Here is a 23,851-nt window from a genome sequence, read left to right as displayed (position 1 = left end):
GATTTAGGAAGAACCAACTGGTCTTCCTGCAGGAAAATAAAAATTAATTACTTAAACACACAAGACATTTAGGTTTTCTCATACTGTTCTTCAGACAGATAAATAGCTAATGTGTTCCCACAGTTCAGGGAGAAGGTCTGCATAGCATGTCTCCAACCCATACCACCTTAAATTATTAATACTAACATGCAATTTAAAAAATGAGTGTTATCCTCCAGAGTACACTGCTGCTTGGAATACAGCCTTTCACAGGGGACATAAGGTTAAAACATGGAAAATGAAGAGAGAACCTGTAAATCAAGGCACTTGTCTGAACTCAAATTGCTAGTCTGATCTCTCTGACAAAATTAGTTATTTACCCTTGAAAGAAACAGCTTTAGAAGCTGATGGCCTTTGAAGTAAACTTGTGTCCAGGCAACAGCAAGAAAAAAAGGAAGATGAAAGTTGGTATTCATTTTATGTGAGATGTCTAGCAAGTATTTTCAGGTGTAATCAATTTCTCATACACAGAGGTAATGAAATACATATGATTTTTTTTTTTTTGATTGCATGTTAAAAAAAAGTTTAACTTACCATCTGCAGGTAGCCAAGAAATGTAACATGCTATAACATACTTTTTTCTATAACTTATCTATCAGCTAATTTGTTCACATGCTAGAGCCACAACAAGAGCTGGAAAGGACCTAGATTTAATAACAATATATTGACAGGGGGAAAAAAAAAACAGAGAGAAAAATCTACAACAAACCAAACAAAAACCTACTTCCAAAATAGGAGAAAAGAGTTGTATGTCAGTAAAACCATCTCACTTTATTTCCTTTGTATTGCTCAAATTACTTCAATTGAAATGCAAATGTTCAAAAATACTGTCACAGGCTAATATCCATTTGCTGCCCAACAGTCAACAGTGAGATGTGTTTTCTATAGGTGGATCAAAGTATCTGTGGCCTATATATATGCTATCAATTTCTTTCATAAATTTGAGAAAAAAAATCACTATTAATATTAGAGTGACTCTACCAAACCATCTTCAGAAACTACATCAGAAACCTAAACATCTCTACATCACATCACGTTTGGTTTGTTGTGTGAACTCATTCTCACTTGTTGAGCTTGCCAGGCAGAGACAATCAGCTACTGCTCTGCACTGAAGGGCGTGCAGAAAGATTTTTGTATTTATCTTCAAACTCCCACAGTCCTGGAGTCAATGCACGCCAGTCTAGCCAGCTGAGAACGTAAGTGGGGAGAGAAAAAGAAAAGGATCAACAGCTCTGGAGACCCAAACTTTCTCCTGCTGTTTAAACCTTCAATCAGCTGGCAGGTCTGTGGTAGCACAGTGCCATAAAGCTATCTGAAGAGAGAACACCTGGGCCAGGGCTTATTTAAAGTACTTCATGAATCAGCTGTCTGTCACTGAGCTGCTCTGTCAGTTGGTGAAAGGTTTAGGGATGCTCAGATGTGTTTATTATTATTATTAATTTTGTTCTACCAGCAAGCTGATGGACTGCAGGATGGATACAACTGCAGCCTTCTGGGGAAATGGGGCTACACCTGTTGTATGCCTTTCATCTCCCCTTATGCAGTCTGGATGCTCAATGTTATATTCAGAGGAAGCTTTATTTCATCAGCATAACTCCTGTGAGCTGTACACTATCTGAGATTCTTAGACAAAAATAATATCAATCAGACCAATAGCCAAAATTGCATAAAAAGCTTTTAAATATTTCCCAGATGACTCAGAATTGTTAATCTGCTTATGACAATTCTTGATTATTTGATTACATGCCACTGGGACCAGCAAAAAACCCTCACACAACCATCACAAAATCCCTAAACAGTATGCAAAAGGAAACAAACCAAAAACCCCCACTAAATTAATTTTACAATTTCAAATTATTTGTCAAATGCACATGATACATATGCAGAAATTAATTATCTAATGAATACTTTATGAGCTGGTTGATATATTAGAGTTAGAATACTGACCTGTTTTACTTGCCCACTTGCAAGACCCAGCAGTTTCCTACATAAGAACTTCAGGAACAATCACTATTCTTTCTCAATATTTGGTGTATCTCCTACAGTGTAAACTTTATTTTGTAACGGCCAGGAGCCACCCAATCACAACACCATAAACAATTAAATATAGGGGGTATTTTATCCTACAGGGAGAAAAAAGAGAGGAGAGGACCCATTTTCATGGAATTGCAGCATGTTAAAGGGAATATGCCCTACAATGCATTCGCAGTGTTGAAAAGATTGAAATACATGAAAATTAAAAAGCAATTCAGTTGTAGTTTTAATATTTCTAAGAAGTATTTATTTGAATAAATTATTTTCTTCACCAGTATTTAGGGTGGTTTATGTGGCATCAGATTCTGGATGTATGTCATAAATGCTCTGACATGCTCACATTTGGTTCACAGATTTACAAACTACTGCCTGGACACAGAGAAAATGTATAATTATACCTAACATTGATGTTGACAGGAAAAGTACTTTAGAAAAAGCCAGCCCTGAGATGTTGACTCCAAAGTGTTGCTCAGTGCAGAATGTCCCCAGCTGTGCAGCTGCAGCTGTTTGAAGGGCCACATTAAAATCATTCTGGCCTTAAAAAGTCAAAGCAGAACTGTCTGATTCTCCCTCGTGGGGGATAAAGCATCAATTTCTGTTCTTACCACTGAACATTTCAGTGCTGTGGCTGTTTGGACCCATACATAGCTGCTGGATATAAGCTGAGATGGAAGCAAGAGGTCAAAACTTAGTGCAAGGCATCTTAATCTGGTCTCAATACCAAAGAAAATATATTTTTGTAGTGTTCTTCAAGGACTCTATCAAAATGATTTTATAGTTCTGACTTACTATTTTTCTAGAGTATTTTAATTTTATCAGCCAAAATACTTATATATATGGTGAAAATACCCATTTTTCAATCACGTTTCGATAAGCACTTACCCAAATGAAGTCTACAGGTTTTATGACACAGCACAACTCTTAGGTAATGGCCTATTACTTTAATGACAGAGGGTATGGTGGTTGCTGCTTTTGCTTTTCATTGTATTATTCTCTCCACAGGTTATATTTTAAAATATTCCCCACACTGATTAGTAGTAAAACTGTCATTGACTTTTTTCAGGTAATTGAAATATTTTTAGATAAAAGGGCTAAGTTTAATTAATCTTCCAAATTAATTCACATGAAGGTACTCTTAATCTCACATAATGAAACCCTTACACTGCAATAATTTAAAATATTATCTTTCTATCTGATATATGAGAATACTGCTGGTGAAGTAGCATCTGTCAGTAGTCCTTTTCCAGAGCCCGACTTGAGTTGTAGACCATTGCCTACAGGGTTTTAACTGACCTCAAAATAATACAGAAATATTGATTTACAATTTAAACTGTTATTTTGCTTCATTTGTTTCCTAACTCCTTGACAGCTAAAGGTCAAACAGGGTCAATTAGGTAAACCAAAAATATCAGCACTGAACCATTTCTGCTTATCTCCCTGGATTCCTCAGTATGACCCATAGCTGCTCATCTCCAAAATACTCACAACAGCAGAAGACAAACTAATTACAAAATATCTGCATTTCTGAGTCAGCTTACTTGGATCTCTTATATCTTGATAATCTTGTGCAATCTCCAATACTGTGCCATTATTTGGTACATAGCTGAACTTTCAGTCAAGTATCCAGCCTACCAATATCCTTATCAGGCATTTTCAGACTGTTTTTTTACCTAGGCCCAGTTCAAGCCACTACTGCTTGCTTCACGTCTTTTCCAGATGTATTCCTACCCAAACTGTTAACAAAGTTTAGGGATCATCTGGATCATTTCATGCCTTGAATTTCTGCCCTTCACATAGAAGTTCTGGAAGCATTTTGCTCTTTAGGACAGGAAGTGTCTGCCTGGATCTCAAACTTGCTTTGATACCACCTGTCTACTCCTGGAATCAATTTCCTTTCTCTAATAATAGCTTAAACAATCTTTATTTTTCTAGTGAAACTGTCTCAATCAAACTCCTAATTCTTTACTAATATCTGCAGTGACAATTTCAAACAGTAAAAAAGTATTAATTGGACTCCATCTCCTGTTTGGATAACTTAAACTACCATCAAATGTTGTAACCCACAACATTTAATAAGTTTGAAATGTTTTTTGTACCTTCGCTATTACAAGAGGACTTGAAATTCTTCCTTTCTTCTTCACATTTTTGAGATTATCACATAATCATATACCTCTCATCTCAAATATTACTATTTATTTCATTATTTACTTGGCAGTGGCTACTGTCACAATGTAAAGAAGCACTTGGAGGATTAAAAAAACCCCAGATTCTTAAGCTTAATTTTTTAAAAAAATTAAATACCCCCAGAAAATAAAGTGGCTTTTCAACCATTCTTAGAAGACTGAGATATTTAGGACAGATTATAATAGAAAAACACAATTTCCAGGGGATCAAAATTCAGTCCTAAGAGTCTGTATTTTCAGTGGCAAATCTATTTGCACAACAAAATCTGAAAACGACTTTTGATCCTAGCACCTGTTAGCCTAGGCTTAGTTGAGAGCATGTTGGTTTCTCCAGCTGTAGCTCTCCTTTTTATGGGTTCTTAACTTTCTTCAGAGTTTAATGTTTTCAGAAGGAGCACTTGTGAACTGTAATGGTCCCAGAGCAGCTATTACAGCTGTCAGGGCAGAAGCACTGTTAAACACTCAAGTATTTACAGAAGAGAACTAAAATGACTTCAAAATTTTCGTTATAGTCTTTGCAGTAAATAAGAAACTTCTTGACAATTAAAGTATCTCTGCCACTGCAGAGTTTCTTGGTTCACAGAACTAAAATAATTTCCTTTCCTAGTTGAATATTCCAATAACTGTCCTGCTAGCTTCTCCAAACACTGAAAGGGAGCAGCAGGGAAGCCAGGAAGGATGCTGTGCTGCAGAGAATCCTACATGACCTTCCTTCTGCGTGGCTTCAGGGATATCAGAGAATCAGGATGTGTTGAGTTGGAATTGCTGCTTATTATTAAAGTGATATGATATTCCAGGCTAAAGAAATCAGGCTGTCTTCATGGAAGCACCATTCAGCTAGATCCATTCACAAATGATAGGAAATTAGTCCCACATCATATGTATATTTTCATATCTGACTATGACATTTATACACAGGCATAATGACAAAAAATTAAACACCAGCAAAATCAAATATTATTATCATTGGCAAGAAATGATAAATGCAAGCTAGCAGCAGAATTGAAAACACCTTTCCAAGATCTCCTGTAAGGGAATATTCCTTGCCAAGAAAAATGTCACAGACCGGAATACAGTTCAAAACTTTAGTTTAATTATTGTAACAAAAATATTTATTTTAGTTTATTCTGCTTTATCATAGGAGACAAAAAATACACATTTGGATATTTTATCCTTCTACTGTGCCAGTTAATAAAACAGAAGGGTTTAGCATGATATTTGTGTTGTAAATCCATGTCCAGAAATATCTGGAACTACCCAATAAAATAACCACCTAAAAATGTTTGAATAAGCAGCTTTTGGAACATGACTACACCTCTTTGTTCAAAACCAGCTATAGAAATCTTTAAATTGCTAAGTAGCACAGGCCAAAGTCTGTCCTTTAGTGCAATTACAGAAAGCCACAGACAGTGGACATTTGCTGTAAAGACTAGGTATGCAAAGGCAAAATATGATACTGTAAGAGCTGATTTCAACTTACCTTTATTTTTAGTCCAAATCATATACTTAACATTTGACAGCCTCAGGGAGGCACAGTCTTTCTGATGTTTCAGTGCCTTGTACAACCTTCATTTAGCCTTAAGAACTATCATGAATTAGTGTGTAATAACATGTAACAAGCATACTAATACATGCTGCTGTAACATGTAACAAGCATGCTGTTACATATTATTTTAATTTGTTATGATAATAATTATATAAATTAGGATATAGTATACATGATTATAAAGATGGCATTAAAATCAAGAAATGCTAAAGATAATCTTAACAGTCTCAACATGGCCAATTTTTTTTTTTATTTTCAACACTACCTGTCTTTATGTTTAAAAAAAATGATCTCAAAACAGTACAGTTTTTAAAAGTAGGTTCAAAAGTATATCTTTAAAAAGTTAATTCTGATCAGCACCTAGATCAAGGCAGAGGCACAGCTGCTCAAGTCTTAGCATTTTTGGTTGGATAAGGACTATGCTCTGTGGTAAATGCAGTGTTGATGCCTTTCTATCTTATGAAGTGCCATGTATAGTGCAAATAAATGAGGAATTAAAATATTGCATGCTTTTAAACAGCTGTTTAAGGACTTGGAGTTTTATTCAAAAATATTATGTCTTATTTTAACAGTCTGTATCACATAACTTGGTCAAGTCAGAGTATTTTTCCAGTCTCTAACAGCAAATGTGATGATGTATTTGAAGAACATTTTTTCTCAATAGATGTACATACTGCACATCCCAGTGCATACTGCACCATCAGCATCAAGGTCACCTATTAAATGGCACAGTAAACGAGGCAGGCAGCAAATCTACCATCTTTATTAAAATATGCTATGGTAGACAATGGTTTTCATTTTACAATCTGGCAAAAAAGAAGTAATGTAAGGTAAAAATCAGTCAGGCTGCTTACAGCTTTTTAAAAGGGATAGCTATTTCGAAAACCATTTTAGACTATTTATTTTAGCTTATTACTATGCTTTACAAATTGCTTATACAGTGCAAAATATAATTCAGTTGAAAAACATAATGAGGTGATTAACAGCGTGTCTTTTAATTCTGATATAATGGAAATAGGAAGAACATACTTTAATTTAAGTGACTCGGCAGTTATCTAATAGCTCGTGCACTTGGCATTACTGTACTAATTGGTCTAATAGTCCTTCTCATTGATATTAGAAGAAAGCCAGTAGCTGTGAGAATAAGTCAGATCTACGCCTCTAGATCTACAGGACTCCAGAAGGGGTCAAATAATCAGTGGGTAGATGAAATTAATAAAGCCAAAAGTCCCCAGTGGACAGGATTTAATTTTACTCCCTTCATAACTTCTATTTGATAGTTCAAGAAGAATTTCAGGTCAATTATATTAATAGAAACTGTTTGAGTGAAAAGATGTTAATGATTATCCAGAGCTAATTAGCATAGCTATTTTCACTCCATCTTCTACAAAGAGAAAGGCAGAACATGCACACAGAATCAGACTCTCTTTTTGATCAATGATGGAAACTGGCAGAGGACAAAAGGATGTGTGCAACAACTTAGCAGCTTTTAGTGACACGCCAATACTCTGTGATGAAACCCAAAAATAAACACTGAAATTTATAATTTATTAAATAATGTTTAACAGGAAAACTGAAGCAAAACTGGAACATTACTATCACTGCCAAATATTAGTTTTTTGCCTCTTTTATATAAGCCTACTCCATTCCTCCTTGCACTTTTCACATCAGCAAATGCATCTGTAGATCTCTGTATCTCTCAAGCACACAGGCACAGAGATGGTAAAAGTCACAGAAAATTGAGAAATGTTTAATAAGAAAAAAAATGAGATAACAAAGAATATAGGATGCAGTATATTGGAACCTACAAAAACTAATCCAAGCCTTTTCAATTAATAGCTCATCATAAGTCCTTCACTCAGGATTCTAGATGGTGTCATGAAGAAGCAGTTTGGCTCTAAGTCATTCTCATATGCTGCTGAAGCTTTTCTTACTTCCTTGTTTTTTCATGTTTCATCTCATGGTTCACTGTGTAAGAAACTGGTTTTATCTGTTTCAAACCCCTATCTGATCAAATCTTGATACTTAGACACAAAAAGTACAATTTGGAACCATAGCCATGAAAAATCTTTACCTCTGTGTGCAGATTCAAGCACACAACTGAATTCCTTCAAATGAAACAACTCCTGATGCATGTTTTAATGAGCTTGCTGCAAGTGTGGAACGTGTTCCCCTTGCCTGCAAGCCTGCCTGTCACAAGAGGTTTGTGTTACCGTGTGATTAAGCAGCAGTCATGGATGATGCTGTCCTCCACGAAGACGCCGCTCTGCTCGTCGGTCTCCACCGGCCGCCCCCCGTGGTACCAGTGCACCTGGGTGCTGCTGTCCACGTAGGTCGCAGTACACTGGAAAGGCAAGCGGTCCCCATGGAACACCACTTGTCTCTGTGATGGGATCAGCTCGAAGAGAGGAAGTTCCAGAGGCCCAGCTGCAGGGAAAACAAAACAAAAATAGGAAAGCGAAGTCACGATTAATTCCTCTCCTATGAATATTGGAAAGTGAACTAATTGTTTACAGTTCTAGCCTCTCAGATCTTCATGTGAAAACGCTAACATAAGAGATATGACCATTAATAGCCACTGCAGTCTGATCATGTTGTGAGTTCTAGAGATCACATTTTTTTCACCAGTGTGAGCCCAAATAAATACAGGATTACCAGAATTTCTACAGAAAATGAGTTTTGTGAAACAGGTCACAGAATGGTTGAGGTTGGAAGGGATCTTTTGAGATGCTCCAAGTCAGCCTCCTTCTCAAGGCAGGATGCTTTACTATACAAGTGTACAGAATAAAAAAGTGAGTTTTTCAATTAGAGAAAAAATACAGCTATTACTATTGGTTCAGTTAACATTTATAAGACTACCTCACTGTCAGTAGAGAAAACATCCACTGTGCTCCAGAACAAAACTTACTGTCTAGAGAGCCTGAACTGCTTCAAATGCCTGGGATTTGGATAATAATAAGACTAATAATTATTAAATCTTCCTCTTAAGTTCAACTGTCTCCATGACTTTTCATTTCCCATTCCTTCTGCCTATTCCACAAGTCATCTCTACTCTCTAGATAATTACTTAACATTAAATATTTATCTAAGTAGCTCTTTTTATCTATTTAAAGATGAATACTTTTTACCATATATTTTAAATGAACTTTATCTCTCAAAGCTCTCACCCAGAAACACCCCAATAATGAGAACACTGCATATTATAAGCAGGTTGTTACAAAAAACAGCTCTCATAATCACAAACCCAAATGCATAAACACAACTTTAAAAAAATTGCAATTTTGGAAGGTGAGTACATTTTTGGCCCTGATGAAAGTCTGCTATTTCATAGATTTGAGAGTGATTGAAGGTTATTTTCCTCAACCCTAAAGTCTCCCTAGAGATTGCATCTGCAGACAGTGTATGTTTTCTTCTCTTTCTATCTCAAAACTACCTTTGACAACTTCTGCAAAATACTTTCTCTATGAGATAAATGCTGTTTCTTTAAATTCATAACAGAGTACTGAAAAGGAGAATTTTAGGAACAGAAGTTCTGCAGCTAACAAAGATGATAATCTTCTCTGGGATAATAAGGAATAAAGGAGAGCCTTAATTTCTTTTTTCTGATATAGCTCTTCCTAAGCAGAAGAAAATTACTACCACTGACACTTTGGTATGATTGCACAAAATTCTAATTGTAATGAAAATACTAAAGACTCACAAACATGACTGACAAACAGATTGCCATGAGCATCCTGCACAACAGTTCCTACAATACAGCCTTTTCCCGTCAGGCTTCAACACCAAAACAATTCACTCAGCCTGGGTCACTTTTTAAACTCACTGTGCAATCTCACCTCAGACAAAGGCCCTACAGTCTTGCACCTTGGTTATCATTCTGCCTTGATGAGGAAAGAGAATCTTAAAGCTGGATCTTATCCCTTGTTTTTCTTCTGTTTTCATTTTAAGGCCTCTCATCATTAATATCAATCCATCCTACAGAGCTGTCAGCTGAAAGGTCACCCTTCCACCATTTAAACCACTAGTAAGTACCTCAAACATCTATTTTTCTGACAAGTACCTTTTTTTTTCCATTTCACTGCTCACCATTTTATCTTCCTTAAACTGCTCCTCAAAGTCCTCCATTGTTCATAACAAATACAGACAACTCAGCCATGCCTATCCAGACTGCAAGCCATCATCACTGGCTCTACAACTGCTAAAATTTGTGGACAACCAATAGTGCTTTTCCTCTTACTCAGCATTCCACCCCAACACACTTCTTTATGTCATTCAGGTGCTGTCTTTAGAACTCTTAAATTGTGAGAAGTTGCACTTACAAACCCAGCTTTGGGTCCTTGTTACTATTTGAGTATTTAAGTGCTAAATAGAACATTAATCACTTGCTTTGAGTAAACAGTGAGAGGGGTCACTTCTACTTTTATACAAAGAAGAATGTTGGCAGGCAGGTAAGATTGATACAAGTGGATATATGCTTACTGCTGTTTGGGAGAAGCACACAGTGGATTAAGGGACTAGATGCCCTCTACCAAAATGTCCAAAGTCTGCTTTGATTATAAAGTGTAGCCTTCAGAAAGCCCTTCTTACCTGTGTACCCACCCTGTAAAATTTGCCTTTTGATTGCACCTGCTTTATGGAGACAACGATGCTCTACTAAAAATTCCTTGAAGTATATGCAGTATTTTTATATGACCTTTGGTTTCAAATTAAGAGAAGGTAAACCAGATTAATGCCTCATTCCTAATAGCTGCAGCCTTGGTCTCAGTCATTTATATTAAGTATTTTTAACTAGCATATGGAGAGAATCTATCTCTCCAAAAAGTTGTGATTTTTGTGTTGCATTATGAAGACAATTATGGAATATAAGGAAATATATGGATTGCAAATTTAGCCATAAATTAATGAAATTACTACCAAAATGTAGAAAATTACAAGTACAACAGCATTAGGTACTACTCACAAAAACAAAATACTTCTCATGAATACTGTAGTTTTTACCTGAGGACGTTGTGTCTGGTCAAATGGTTTTGGTCCTGCAGTGAGTGACACATTGTGTCATGAGGCTATGGGGCAGGAAGAGTGTGAACTAGAGGATCAATATCTTTAAGTCAGGTTAAATAACTGCTAAGCATATGGATGAAGTATAACACTATCACTCTGAATTTAATCTCAGGCTCTCCCACAACCCCTTCTGTTCTTCAGCCTTGGGGATCATCAAACCCAGAAATGCAGTGGGAATGAGATGTTCTCTGCAGGTTTTGTCAATTTACAATCAGAAGTGAATGAAAACTTTACTTCAGTGTGTCAAAAAATGAACAGTCCTATCAACAGTGTACTCATTTTCTTTTTCTTTGAACATCTTTTTAAGTGCCAAAAAAGATGCAAAATTAATTAAACATACCATTATGCTAGGATATCCTCTTGACCAACTTTGAGAATGTCCCTATTAGGGTTGGCCAAATTGACAAATAATGCTGAAGACTCATTTTCAAATTAAAAATAATAAAATTTCTACAGATTATGACATTTGCAGACCGTGGAAGGTAAACATAAGTACTTCTGGAAAACATCTGCTTTTAATCTCTGTGACGTCCACATAAAAATATTAATACCAGAGCTAATCTTCAGTTGTTTTCCAGGGATAGTAATGATTTCAATGTCTGAGGCTGATTCTGCAACCATTACTCATTACTCATGCAGAAGTTCCAGTTGACTTCTGTGACACAGCTCACAGTTATGAGGATTAATCGCATCAATAAGAGTTTCAGAATTAGGACCAATACCCTTTGTCCCAAACGACTGTAAAAATGTTGTAGAGGCACATCTGGAAATACTTATTTTAAATCCATAATCCAACAATCATTCAAATTCAGAATAAAGTATTTATTAATGCTGTACACACACTTTCAAGCTCGACTTTGAGAATAAAGTAAGAAATTCTGAAAGTATTTTGAATGATTTTGGCATTATTTGAGAGCACTTTAAATATAACAGCTCTGGCAAGTATAGCCCTATACGATTGAATTTTTTTCTTTGATTTTGTGGGTAATAAAGATTAAATTGGTATTACTAAATATATATAATCTCTGATGTTATTATTTATATGTGTGTGCATGTATGGCAGACAGCAGCCTCATAAAATTTAAATGTTTGCTATTATTTGTTCAGGAGGGAGAGAGTAATTTACAGGGATTTTATTTACATTTTACACACTTGAGAAATATTCCAAGGTGCTCCTTCCAAGACAATCCACTGTGCTGCCCCTGAGCTTGGAGCAGCACCCCTATTTGCAAATGAGAGGTGTGATTCCTCTCTAGGCATTCAGATCAAGAGCTGATGGAGTGTTTTACAGCCTTTACCTGTCTTGTCTCTCCAGTCAGCACTAAACCATGATTGCAGCAGAGCACCACAGGAATCACTGATTGCAGCATGAATCTAAAGGTCTAACCCATCATTACAGTAATTACATCTTTTTTGTTATCTTTCACTTCTCAGCAGAAAAGGGTTTTGTTGACTGAAGGCCAGACTCTCTATGCCATCTAGTCTTGTATTTCAGATTAGACCTAGACTGGAATACTGAGGACGTACAGAGAAGGAATCAGGTTACACAAAAACCACAGATTTAAGATTATCACTCACATCCTATTAAAATAGAGTACACCCCTGCATATTTTAATGATTCAGTGCCCCAAGATGTTGAAAAAGAAAACAGAAATTATTTTAAAAACAATTAGCAAAACCAGAAAAAATAGCAAGGTGCACTGAAGCTCTACAGAAATGTTCCAATGCATATGGTCTCGATATATTTATAGAAGAATTTGTCTTACACACATCTACACACATCATGTATTTCCTGGTTTTTCCTTACAATTCAATTCCTGAGATTTTAAAAATATTTCAACTTCCCATCTAATTTTGGCCTTCTATTTTGTTTTAAAAGTTGGAAAGGAGAAGAGTATGAAGGAAATACTGCTGATTCTTGACATACATGGAACAAAAATGCTTGTAAAAAGGGTAACATAACGCGCATTTTTACTCATATTTTAGTTACAATTGTAAGTACCACATTACTATCCTTAGATAATACTCACTTCCAATGAGTGTGCACTACCATTTCTGGGGGAATGACCAAGAGCAAACCTGAAGGCACAAAACCTGGCCCATGCAACAAATTTGTCTGAAGACACAGAGAGCTGGCTAGACATTAACCACCACGAGCAGCACAGGGTATTGGAGGAGCTGTCCTACCTCCAGCCACCTTCACCACATTTCCTGCTGCAAAACTCTAACCTGGGCAGCTCAGCAGCTCCTGAGAGCACAAACCTGTCCTACAGCAGCACCTTCTGCCAGAAACAGTTTTCTGCTATACTTTTTCTGGTCCTCATTAAGTGGTTTTGTTTGCTATCAACAGTTTTCACAGAACCAGAACAGGAAAATCCAGAGGTTTCTCCAGGCTGCCCACTCATCAGTTCAGTGCTACAGTGCTCATGCCTCAGGATACACCTTTGACTTCAGTTTATTGGTAGAAAATTCAGTGTGCTACAGTGTACCACAAGCTTCTGGGACAGAAAAAAAGCCAGAGGTTGGCATTTTGCTTCTTGTTAATCACTTGATTTATTGTATTGCCAATGGGCTTTTTATTTGAACTGAGTGTGCCTACGGAGTGCGGCACATCCTGCTGACAAAAGTGTGAGTTAGAGCTCTAATATTTGTATACAGTCTCAGTGGGAAAGAAATATGCATGGAAAGCACAGTGGGGGAAAGCTGGAAGTGAGGACAAAGCAAAGGAACCAATCCAAGAAAAAGGACAGATGAAAATGAGGAAAAACAAATTGAGAAACACTAGTTAAAAATCTGAATTGCTGACAGTGCAAATTATATCTGATGATATTTACCAAAAGGAACTGGAGAAAAGAGAGTGATCTGAATTGCTCCAACAACCAGCTCTGTTGGCTCCCAAAACGGGAGCTCTCCCAAAAAGGGAGGTGCCAGCACACCAAGGCCAGTTTCTGTGTTGCAAAATTTGCTGGCAGTAAGGGAAGGTTTGGTGTAGAAGGTCACAGACCATACCACGTGCCAAGGAAGTCAAGAATGAATACAGAACTGAGGCCAAGCTTCAGTTTTAATAAAAGTTGTGCCTGACTCCAATTTCAACATAATATCAAGAAAATACAGATGCCAACATGTATTAAACACAGCAGAATAAGGTAAGTCTCTTGGGCTTGGGACAAGAAAGCTTTGAATCACATTCATTTACCACTCACTGCAGAAAAAGCTGAGCTTTTGTATGGGTAATTGCTTCTTATTTCCACCAGCTTCATAATGCTGGCATGGCAAGAGATATTCCACACCATTTTATCAGTCCCTTTCACTCTCATACATGCTTTTCAAACGGGAATATCAAGCAGTGATTTTGCTTTGGTGGGTTTGTTGTTGGTTTTTCTTTTTTTCTTTTTTTTTTTTTTTTTTTGTCTTCCCAGCACCTTATAATTAAATCATGGGGTTATGTTTCTTTTGTAATGCTAAATGTTACACTGAAATGGTACCCACTAACCAAAGAGCAAGATTTCTGACATGCAGGCTGTTTTACCTGAAGCTACAAGTTCTTTATTGTGTTTTTACTCCTGCAAACTTCTCTAAAGCCACCAAAGGAGATCAGCAGTAGTAGTAAACAGGATTTATCATAACTTAGGAGGACTGTGAGTCCAGGCTGTCACAGACCATTGCTAATGTGCTTCAGTTATCTGAGTTAGCTAACTTCATAGAGGTATCCACAGACACAAACCAGAAGCTAAAATTCAGTGCAAACATGCCAAGATACAACCATAGCTTTGGATGAGTCTTCAAGACTCACTTGGATTCTATAATCAACTGATTTATTTACTTAAAATAATTTACAGCTACATAGAAACTGAGAAAGGCTGAGCTGGGGAATGTATAATTCAAATCTAGTCACTTTTGACAGATCCAAGTAATACAGGTTTCATCCAGCACTCAGCAGATGGATGACATTTCCAGCCATGACAAAGTTATTTAACCTGTCCTTGTCTACCAGAGTTTCCTCCAGATTCCTAAGTCCCAGTAAAACTAAATTATCCTTTTTGCACCAGGGACTGATGTGTCTTGTGAGGGAGCACAGGAAAAGCCCTTTCTTATTTACTGATGATAGCAGTGATTTACTTGATAAGAAAGTAGAGGCAGTGAAAAACAGAGGTAACAGGTTTCACTTATTTAATAACAGGTTTAATTTATTTAATATAAATGTCAAATATAATAACATTTTAATTTGTAAAATGGTAACAGTTACTTGAAAGATTTCCACAACATGAAATTCAAGGTTTTGTTCCAGTTAAACAATTTAAAAATTGCATTGCCTTGCACTGGCATAGAAATCTAAAAGAATAGGTAAATATTTTTCTCATCACTGATTTCTTTCTATCAAATAACACTACTGCAACTTTTAATTTTGTTTCCCTAGAACTCTACGTCAGAAGCTGGGGATCATTTGATTACTTCCCATACACTGAAACTTGATGACCATGACACATTGACAGCTATGGAAGATTCATCAACACAAATTTCTTCATGGCACCAGTCAGAAACCCACTGTTAGAAAGGTAATTTTGATTACTCAAATTACCCTTATGGCAAGTGAACTGGCTGGCTCATGGCTTTGCATACTCATTGCAGTTTGCAGTTAATAAAAATGGCTGAGCAGTGCAAAGGTAAAGCAGCCAGCTCTACAAAATCACAGAACCATAGAATGGTTTGGGTTGGAACAGACCTTTAAACGTCACCTTGTCCAACTGCCCCTGGAATGAGCAGGGATGTTTGCTCCCCAGGTTTGCTCAGAGTCCCATCCAGCCTGACCTTGAAGTTCCCAGGAGTGGTGCATCCACCACGTCTCTGGGTCGCCCATTGCCAATGTCTCACCACCCTCATTGTAGAAAAACTTCTTCCTTATATTTAGTGCAAATAGATCCTCTTCTGGATTAAAACCATTGCTCCTAATTCTATTGCTACAGGCTCTACTAAAAAGTCTGTCCCCATTTTTTTTATAAACCATCTCTAGGTACTGGAAGGATGCCCTGAGGTCTTGAAGCCTTCACCTCTGCAGCTGAGCAACCACAAGTCCCTCAGCCTTTCCTGACAGGAAAGATGTTCCATGTCTCCAGTCATCTTAGTGGCTCTCCTCTGGACCCATTCCAGTAGGTTCAACAGGAGTAATCAAATATTCTGATTAGCTTTCTCTAACTGGGAAGTGCAGTGGTAGCACTCATCTTTCCAAAACTTAAAACTCTTTTATTTTCAAATCATAACTGCACACTCAGATCATGGAAAGATGGTGGCAGGAAGGTCCCAAGAGTGTCAGTGATTGCCCCTAATTGCCCAGAGTCCAGCAGGCTGCATGAGTTCTCATCTATGCCAGAATGTTAAAAAAAAAAAAAAAAAAAAAAAAAAGTTCACAAAAGAAATGCTGAACGAGCAACAGTTCTGTTGAAGTATTAAATCTTTCCATTCCAAACTCCTTTCAGCCCAGCTGACAGTGTCAGATGCTCTCTACAGCCATTTTTACACAAACATTAAAGAAAGTGCTGTATGTTGAAATGTGCTATAAAAATGTGAAATGCCACTATGGTATGCTCCACTCAATTAAAAGAGCAATTGTTGGGCTGGAAGCTCTATAGGGAATTTCCCTATGATAACAATTAAGATTAATTCCAGCAAACTCTAATAAGCATTGTTATTGGCAACATTAACATAGGTTTGTTAAAAAGCTTACAGAATTTTATCTAGAAATCACCTGTATAAAATTTAACCCTAGTGTTTTAATGTTCATGTTACCATAATAAATAAAGAATATATCTTCAGAGATATTTAATGGGTTGTAGTCAAGGCTGCTTTAACCTTGTTTCGTTCATGAGCAACTGGATTATGAATATGGCCAGCTAAGTGTCCAAGGGCAGAAGTTTGAAGATTAAAAAGGCCTCATTTCACTGCTATTCTCTCTCCATCTTGGTTAAATTTTCCTTCAGCTATTTTGCATGATTTTTGAAACATCAGTCAAAGACAATGTAGAAAATAAGATACAAGTGTACCTTAAAAATCTCTAATGCAGAGTATAAGAGTAAGCTATGGAGAAAAAACCAACTGGGTACATTTCCAGCAGCTAAATCAGCAAGATTTCAGGAATGAAAATTTCTGGATTTTCATGAGTGAGCACAGATACAAGAATGTTGTGTTACAATTTCATCCAAAAAATGAGCATTTTACTATTTCTGCTATTTCACATTTATAAGATTTAACTGTTGCTAATTTTATGCCCCTTATGTTGCAGCAGTGTTCAAAAGTACCACTAAGGATATTAGATAATGATGTTTAATATTAAATTTAGGACAACATAGTCCTTTTCCCCTCATTTTGAGACTGATCATACTAGATGAGAAATCTAGAATTTGGAGACAAAAAGTTAAAGCATTGCTCATTTCATACTATGAAATAATAGTATGGAAACCAACTTTGATATACAAATAGCCACTTAGCACTGATATAAAATGAATTTACTCTTTGAATTTAATCTTTGAAAGAGGCAAAATATACAGGTATATTATCTGATTTATAAACATTCTGTTATTATGCATATTTTCTTATTAAAGAAAATCCTGGATGTCTAACATTGTAAAACAAAAGTAATTGGAAGATGATTTAAATACTGCTAATTTTACCACTATCCATATCTTGCAAAACCTAATCCTATGGAAGGTTATTAGTGTGAATATTCCCATTTTAACATAATTAGACCTACTCATGTGATTGGGCACTCCCTGCAGAATTAGAACTGAAGTCTTGATCCTGCATTTTCTGGAAGACAACGATGCTCTGCATGAATGCAGCAAGGTGCATGTGGACTGCCAAGAAACTGCAGGACTGAAATCTAAATCTGGATAATTCATCCATCATTCTTCCTGCTTGAGGTTTTGAGTTTAGTCAGTCAAGGCATACTCAAACCCCCCCACAGTTCAATATTTACACAGGTTCATGTAGTAAGAATGACTTGTGAATTAAGAAAGAAATGGTTGAAACAATAATCTCAAACCTGTCTCTAAGTTTAAGTAAGTAACAAATGTGACAAAATATGTTTTGTGTACACTGAGAAAAATAAATGAAGAAAAAATTCTCCTTGTTAATTTCAAGCCAGTGTTTTTTCTTGCAATATATTTTTCATAGAAAAGGAAACTTTTAAGAACGATCTATGTGCAAATATATATATTTGTAATTGTTAGGCTTGAGTGACAATGTGGATATTTAATTTGTGTCATCACATGAAAAAAGGAATTTCAAATCTCACTTCTTAACCAATATCCTTAACACAAGTTAGTTGACAGTATTCTTAAAAACTGACACAAATCAAGGCTAGATGCATTCAGTTGATTTCAGCTTAAATTTAAACATTGAAAAAGTTATTTCTAGACAGAATTCCCCAGTATCTAGTTGTTTTCCTTTTTCAGCATTTTAAAAGGACATGTTTCTTTCAAAGTTCTTACTACTGGACAGTGGATACTAATTTACTCTGCCTGGAATGATGGGGAAACAATGTGCAGTTACATCAGGTAAAATTATAAAGACATTTCAACAAATACATCTAAAACAACACAATCCCACCATTGCTGAGAAAGCATTTAAAGCCACACTATGTTTTGAGAATCTATGTCAAGGAAAAAGAAAACTGCTGCAAAAAAATGAAAGCACTTAATAGAGGAAGTATAGAAAACAAAATGTTCTATTTTTTTTCCCAATGGTGTTACTCTAATTGATTTTAAATATCTTGAATGTTTTGATTTTTTATAGCATTTTAAGTAAGATTGCAAAAAAAGAAAAGAATTACTAATAAAAATAGACTAGGGAGCGGCATGTGGCCTGAGAGAAATATACCCTAATGTTCTGCTGATATTTAAGTATAAGAAATGCAGATTGGTAAATGTGACAGTATACAGGTAACCATGAAAGTACTTCCTACCTTTGTAAGAAATTGAATCTTAAAATGGACAAGAAATCTCTAAGAACACAAGCAGAATAAATGCATAAATAACAGAAATGTGTTTTCTTCTTTTTTTGCTTCGCACAAGTTTCAGTGTGAACCAGCACAGAGCATCAGAGCAAAAAGTGCCTAAATTTTAGCCTGACTCTGCTCCTTTGGGGGAACAGATACTCTGATTCTCAGTGAAGTGAGGCAAACTACGAAAGACAAGGTGCTGGTTAAGTACAAACAATTCCCTAACAACTTTATCTCCTCCCTTCCAATAAATTATTCACATTTTCCATGAAACATTTAAAGAATTTTATTGCAGAATACAGAAGTCAGAAAAGGATTTATCTCTTTGATTTTTATTCCTCCCTTTGAAGTGTCCCTCCTAAGTAGGAAGTCTCTCATACCCCAAACCCCACATTACAATAATATTTTATGAGTCAGAACTTGCTGATTTCACTCATGAGTTAACACTTTAAACTAAGGTAGTTTACAGAATTCAGAGACCTAAGTAATAATTCAAACACTGTTGGACACTCACAACTTGTAGCTATTATCTTCTTTTCTCATCTCTATTTTCAGTAGGATGGATTTTTATTCTACTGCAGTGTTAACTAATTTTCTCAGTAGACAACCCCCTAAGGCATGGCAGAAGCCTCTCCATGCAGATCCTACACAGACAAAACTCCAGTTCTGTTCTGAGTGCTCACTCCCTGCCATTCCTGGTGAAAGTTCAAATTGACTATGAAAGCTTTTGGTAAATTATGAACCAACCCAAAGACTTTATCACTAAAATTTGATGTAAATACTTACAATTCTGTGGATCACAACCAACAGTGCACCACCCATGGACAGAACACACATTCTGGTGTAATACGTACTTTCAAAATAATTTACTGTAATAACCCTGCTGTGGAACACCCTACAGTTGATTTTCATGAATGTGAAGCACACAGAGCAATAAGAGAATTCAAACCAAAGCTTCTGGGTAGTAAAGCTCTGGGTACTCCACCTCTGAAAAACCGGCTTCTGGAAGCATTTATGGCAGATGAGATGGTACCTAAAAACCAGATGCTATCTCACCCATTTAATACAAGAAAGGAAAATGACTCAGCTGAGATATTTGTCTTGTAATTTGCTGCTACTCTGTGCTTCACAATTTCTACCATATTTTCCCCTGAGACTGTGGCTTCAATGAATGTATCTAACATTTGTGCTTAAGTATTTCCTTTACCCTTGTAGTTTTATTGCTGAGGATGGTATAAGAACATGTACTAATACCAACTTTGATAAGTGTCTCCATTTGCAGGTTGGAATTGTTGCAACAGCATGGGTTTTTCAGAGATGTGCAGAGTATAGGTGAAGAAATAATGCTGTATCTTAGACCTTCTTGTAACTCTTGTCTTACAGTCCTATGTTGAAGCAGCTCAACACAGAGAGATTTCTCCCATTTGATTCAACACAGATAAGGAAGTGGGAGACAGAAATATTCAATGCAGAAGCCTAATAAAGAGGGGAGTAATCAATTTGTTTCTTTCAAGGAAAAGACCTGTGCACAGCTTTACATCAACACAGAGAAAAAGGGTGAACACAGTTTTTGGGGATTGCCTTTAGCCAGCATCTCATATGGGCAAGCTCAGCTAAACATGGCCTGAGAGCCACCCAGGACTGTTTAAGATTGTTCTATGGACAAGATTGCTCGATGGGGCTTTCTGGCAGACTGCCTCCCAGCACAGCTCAGAAAGGTGAGGACAGCTACAGGGAAGAAAGGGACAGCCACAGGAAAGGTGTCATGCAGCAGAATGAGCTTGCCTGAAAGAGCTGTAATGCAATGATGTGAATGCATGCCTAACAAACCATCTAGTGGAGTAGAGCAAAATCACTTGAAAATAATGCAGACTCTTTCTGCATTTAGGTTTCTTAGAACTAAGAAGATACTACCTCTAGTTCTTTGAACCTGTCTGCTTTATGAGTCCACTCAACCATATCATGACCAAGATTAGAACAGTAGACCACAGAAATCTGAAAAGCTACTGACACCAAAAAGGAACAAAACCTATTTACTAACAGCATAAAAAATGCATAATGACAAAGAATGAAAATGTAATTTATTATGTATTAATGTAATAAACTCTAAGCAAATAAAACAGATTTCTCAATATCCTTTTGTATTTTCTTTTCAAGCAATTTCTTTTCTAATTAACAGAAGAGAATAATATTTTCTCAATTACTTATTTATAAACACCAGTAGATCATATATATTCAGAACCCAAGATTTAAATTCGTGTGAGATCTGTATGAGGAACAGCATTCTGTCCCAGAAGAATGAAACAATTTTTGTTTGTGGTATAAATAAATGAATAAACAAATAAATAAATAAATAAATGTCTTAAGGTACCATAAAATTATTTTTATCCTTTGACCTTTGCAATAATTTTTGTAATATTTAGTAAATATTTTCAGTGTTTTAGTTGAAACATTTATCTAAATATTATTGATATTATGTCAACTACTTTCTAACATTTAAATAAAATTTGATTGGGGGAAAAAAGAAATTCAGCACTTTTCCAAACATCTGTTTTGATGAGACAACATTTTCTAACAGAAAAGCACTCCATCACAGTTATATGTCAATTGTAATTTGCAGAGCAACTGAATTTTTACTTCTTCACGCTGTTCAGTAACATCAATACAGTTCTGAGACTGAGAAACTAAATTCTAACATCTCATTCATCAGTACAAATAATCAAAACCCAGCTTTAAGAGCAATCTTTAATACTCCCCTTAGGACAGAAACTCATACAGGTCTCTCCTGAGTGAAGAATTTGGCCTAGAGCATCCATCTCTGCTGGTGATGTGAGCCAGGGAAAACCACAGACTCCTATCAGACCTCGGGTGGAATTTATAGCACTTGTATTCAGGAAAGTGTAATTTTCCTCCTGGAAATTGAGTAACTTGTATTTGGAGTCATGGAGAAAGAGAAGTAAGCCAACTTCACAACCATTTTTCAGAAAGAAACTCTGTCCATAGCATTACAAATTCATCACAGTCCCTCTTCATCAAGGCAGAAGACAAGGGCAAAACCATATTTTGTCATCAAACTAGCTTTTCAGACTTATTTTCAACAGTGTGAAGAATTCTTTTATAACCAAACATTTTTGACAGCTGGAGAATTTTGTTAAAGAAGATTTAAGTAGCTCTTAAAAGTTGTTAGTGAAATATGGAAGCAGAGCCCTGGGAATTCTAAAACTGTGCGGTTAGTTAGCTCCTAAAAACCCCTAAAGAAGGTTTTCAACTGCTTCCAAAAGGCAACTTACTCCTTTGGCTCTCACGATTAAGTAGATGCATGAGAAAGATTTGCCAGGAAGAAATTCTAAAGATTATTTTTTTTCTCACGTCAACACATAAAATAAATCTAAAAAGCTGATGGCAAACTGCTCCCTGTAGCTATTCAGAATCCACATTCAGAACCCAGTTTTTGGTTCATTCCTTAACTCTCCTGCAAAACTCTTCGCCCACTTCTCTCCTATTTTTATTTTTTTTCCTTTCATTCTTCTTTTTCTTGCTCATCTTGTGACTGTGATATCTCATGATATCTTTCAGCATATAAAAGGAAGAGCAGTGATTATAAATGAAAATGTCTGATAGTATGGATGATGTTCACATGAAGGAGTTTTTAATTTTTAAAAACCCAGTATTTTCTTTAAGATGTGTTTAATTTGGCCAGCTCTGTGCATATTTCAACACATATTATTTATTCTCAATAGCTATTATTATTTTGGTGCCAGTCAGCCTTCTATTATGCCTAAGCTCAAATTAACTTACTGAAAATGAAATTGCTAAATGTTCTGGGCACTGTAAGCTACCCAGCAGATACTCTGAGCACCATGAAATACCTGGCAGATATTACAGAGCTGGTGGAAGGCTCAGCAATTATAATCACTGTAAAACTCTCTGTGGATATTGGAAGCAATGTCAAGCTGGCAGTCATTACAGCCCTTGTCAAGGGCTCTGTGGAGATTGTAAATACGAGTGAGAACTAGATGGGCATTATAAATTCTGTATCAAAGGTCTGATAGGGAGTCCTATTAGGAATTAAATTATGAAATTCTCAGAAATTGCTTTCATTTCCTCTGTAGAATGCAGAGATTTATATTTACTTGTTACCTGGAAATACCAATTAACAGTCCTTAATCACTCCTCTGATCATTCCAGCATTTTTAGGAAAAGTACTTTTCCTGCTGGGAAATGGATCTCTATGAAGATGCCCATGCTGGCTCCCTATAAAATGGGAGTTTAATATTTGAAGAGTATTGCAGAATTTCAAATGTTTGGTAACACAGGCTACTGGAAATGTCTCTGCCTTTCATTCACAAGAGTTCATTCCATATTTGCCTCCAGACACCTATCTTAACAATTCACCTAATGGACTATCTGTAGGTAGTATTCACATCCTTTCACATCTCTTGCAACTTATAGACATATGTACTTATTGTTAAAATTGTCTATATCTATCTGTTGTTAATTCTCTAGATATCATTCCAGTTGACTTCTGATGTTCTTTCAGCTGTGGATGCGTTAGCAACACACCATTCTTCTTGTGGTTATTAGGAGAAACACATGGCTCTCCTTTTGTTTGCAAAAGACATTAGCAAAGACACAGTCTCAGCAATTTTCTGTCATTCAGGCATGTCAAAGATTCAAAGATCCTGAAATTAATCAACTATGTGTGAAATTAGACTTTTGATTCTGAACCCACCAGCATCATCTCAGGCAGCAATCTTTCCTCTGCACTGTGATACTTCTAAAAATCTCTGGTTTGATCTGCTCATTGCTAGACAATGCCCAGTGTGAAATGAGTTTTCTTTACTCATTCATTTATTTTGCTTTCTCCCTCACATAGTATCTATCATGTTTGTTATGGTGGAAAATAGCCAAAAAACATTTAACTTCTAGATCTTTAAATGCAGAATTCATCTAACTGAAGCTCACTTGGAATTCCATTCATCCCCAGAAAGCAGT

General features: G+C 36.2%; 1 protein-coding gene across 1 annotated transcript in view; it reads right to left on the bottom strand.

Annotated features, from left to right (window-relative positions):
* The window catches only part of ADGRA1 (adhesion G protein-coupled receptor A1), a 258,969-nt gene that overhangs the window by 124,934 nt on the left and 110,184 nt on the right, over positions 1-23,851 (bottom strand). Inside the window, exon 7 of the mRNA XM_033066167.1 lies at positions 8,016-8,229. Coding sequence (XP_032922058.1) covers positions 8,016-8,229 — 214 coding nt within the window. The remainder of the gene's footprint in view (positions 1-8,015; positions 8,230-23,851) is intronic.

This window comes from Catharus ustulatus, chromosome 8 (genome assembly GCF_009819885.2).
Source record: "Catharus ustulatus isolate bCatUst1 chromosome 8, bCatUst1.pri.v2, whole genome shotgun sequence".
NCBI classification, from domain to species: domain Eukaryota; kingdom Metazoa; phylum Chordata; class Aves; order Passeriformes; family Turdidae; genus Catharus; species Catharus ustulatus.
The sequence above is the reverse complement of the archived record's forward strand: the minus strand, read 5'-3'. Positions and strand labels throughout refer to the sequence as shown.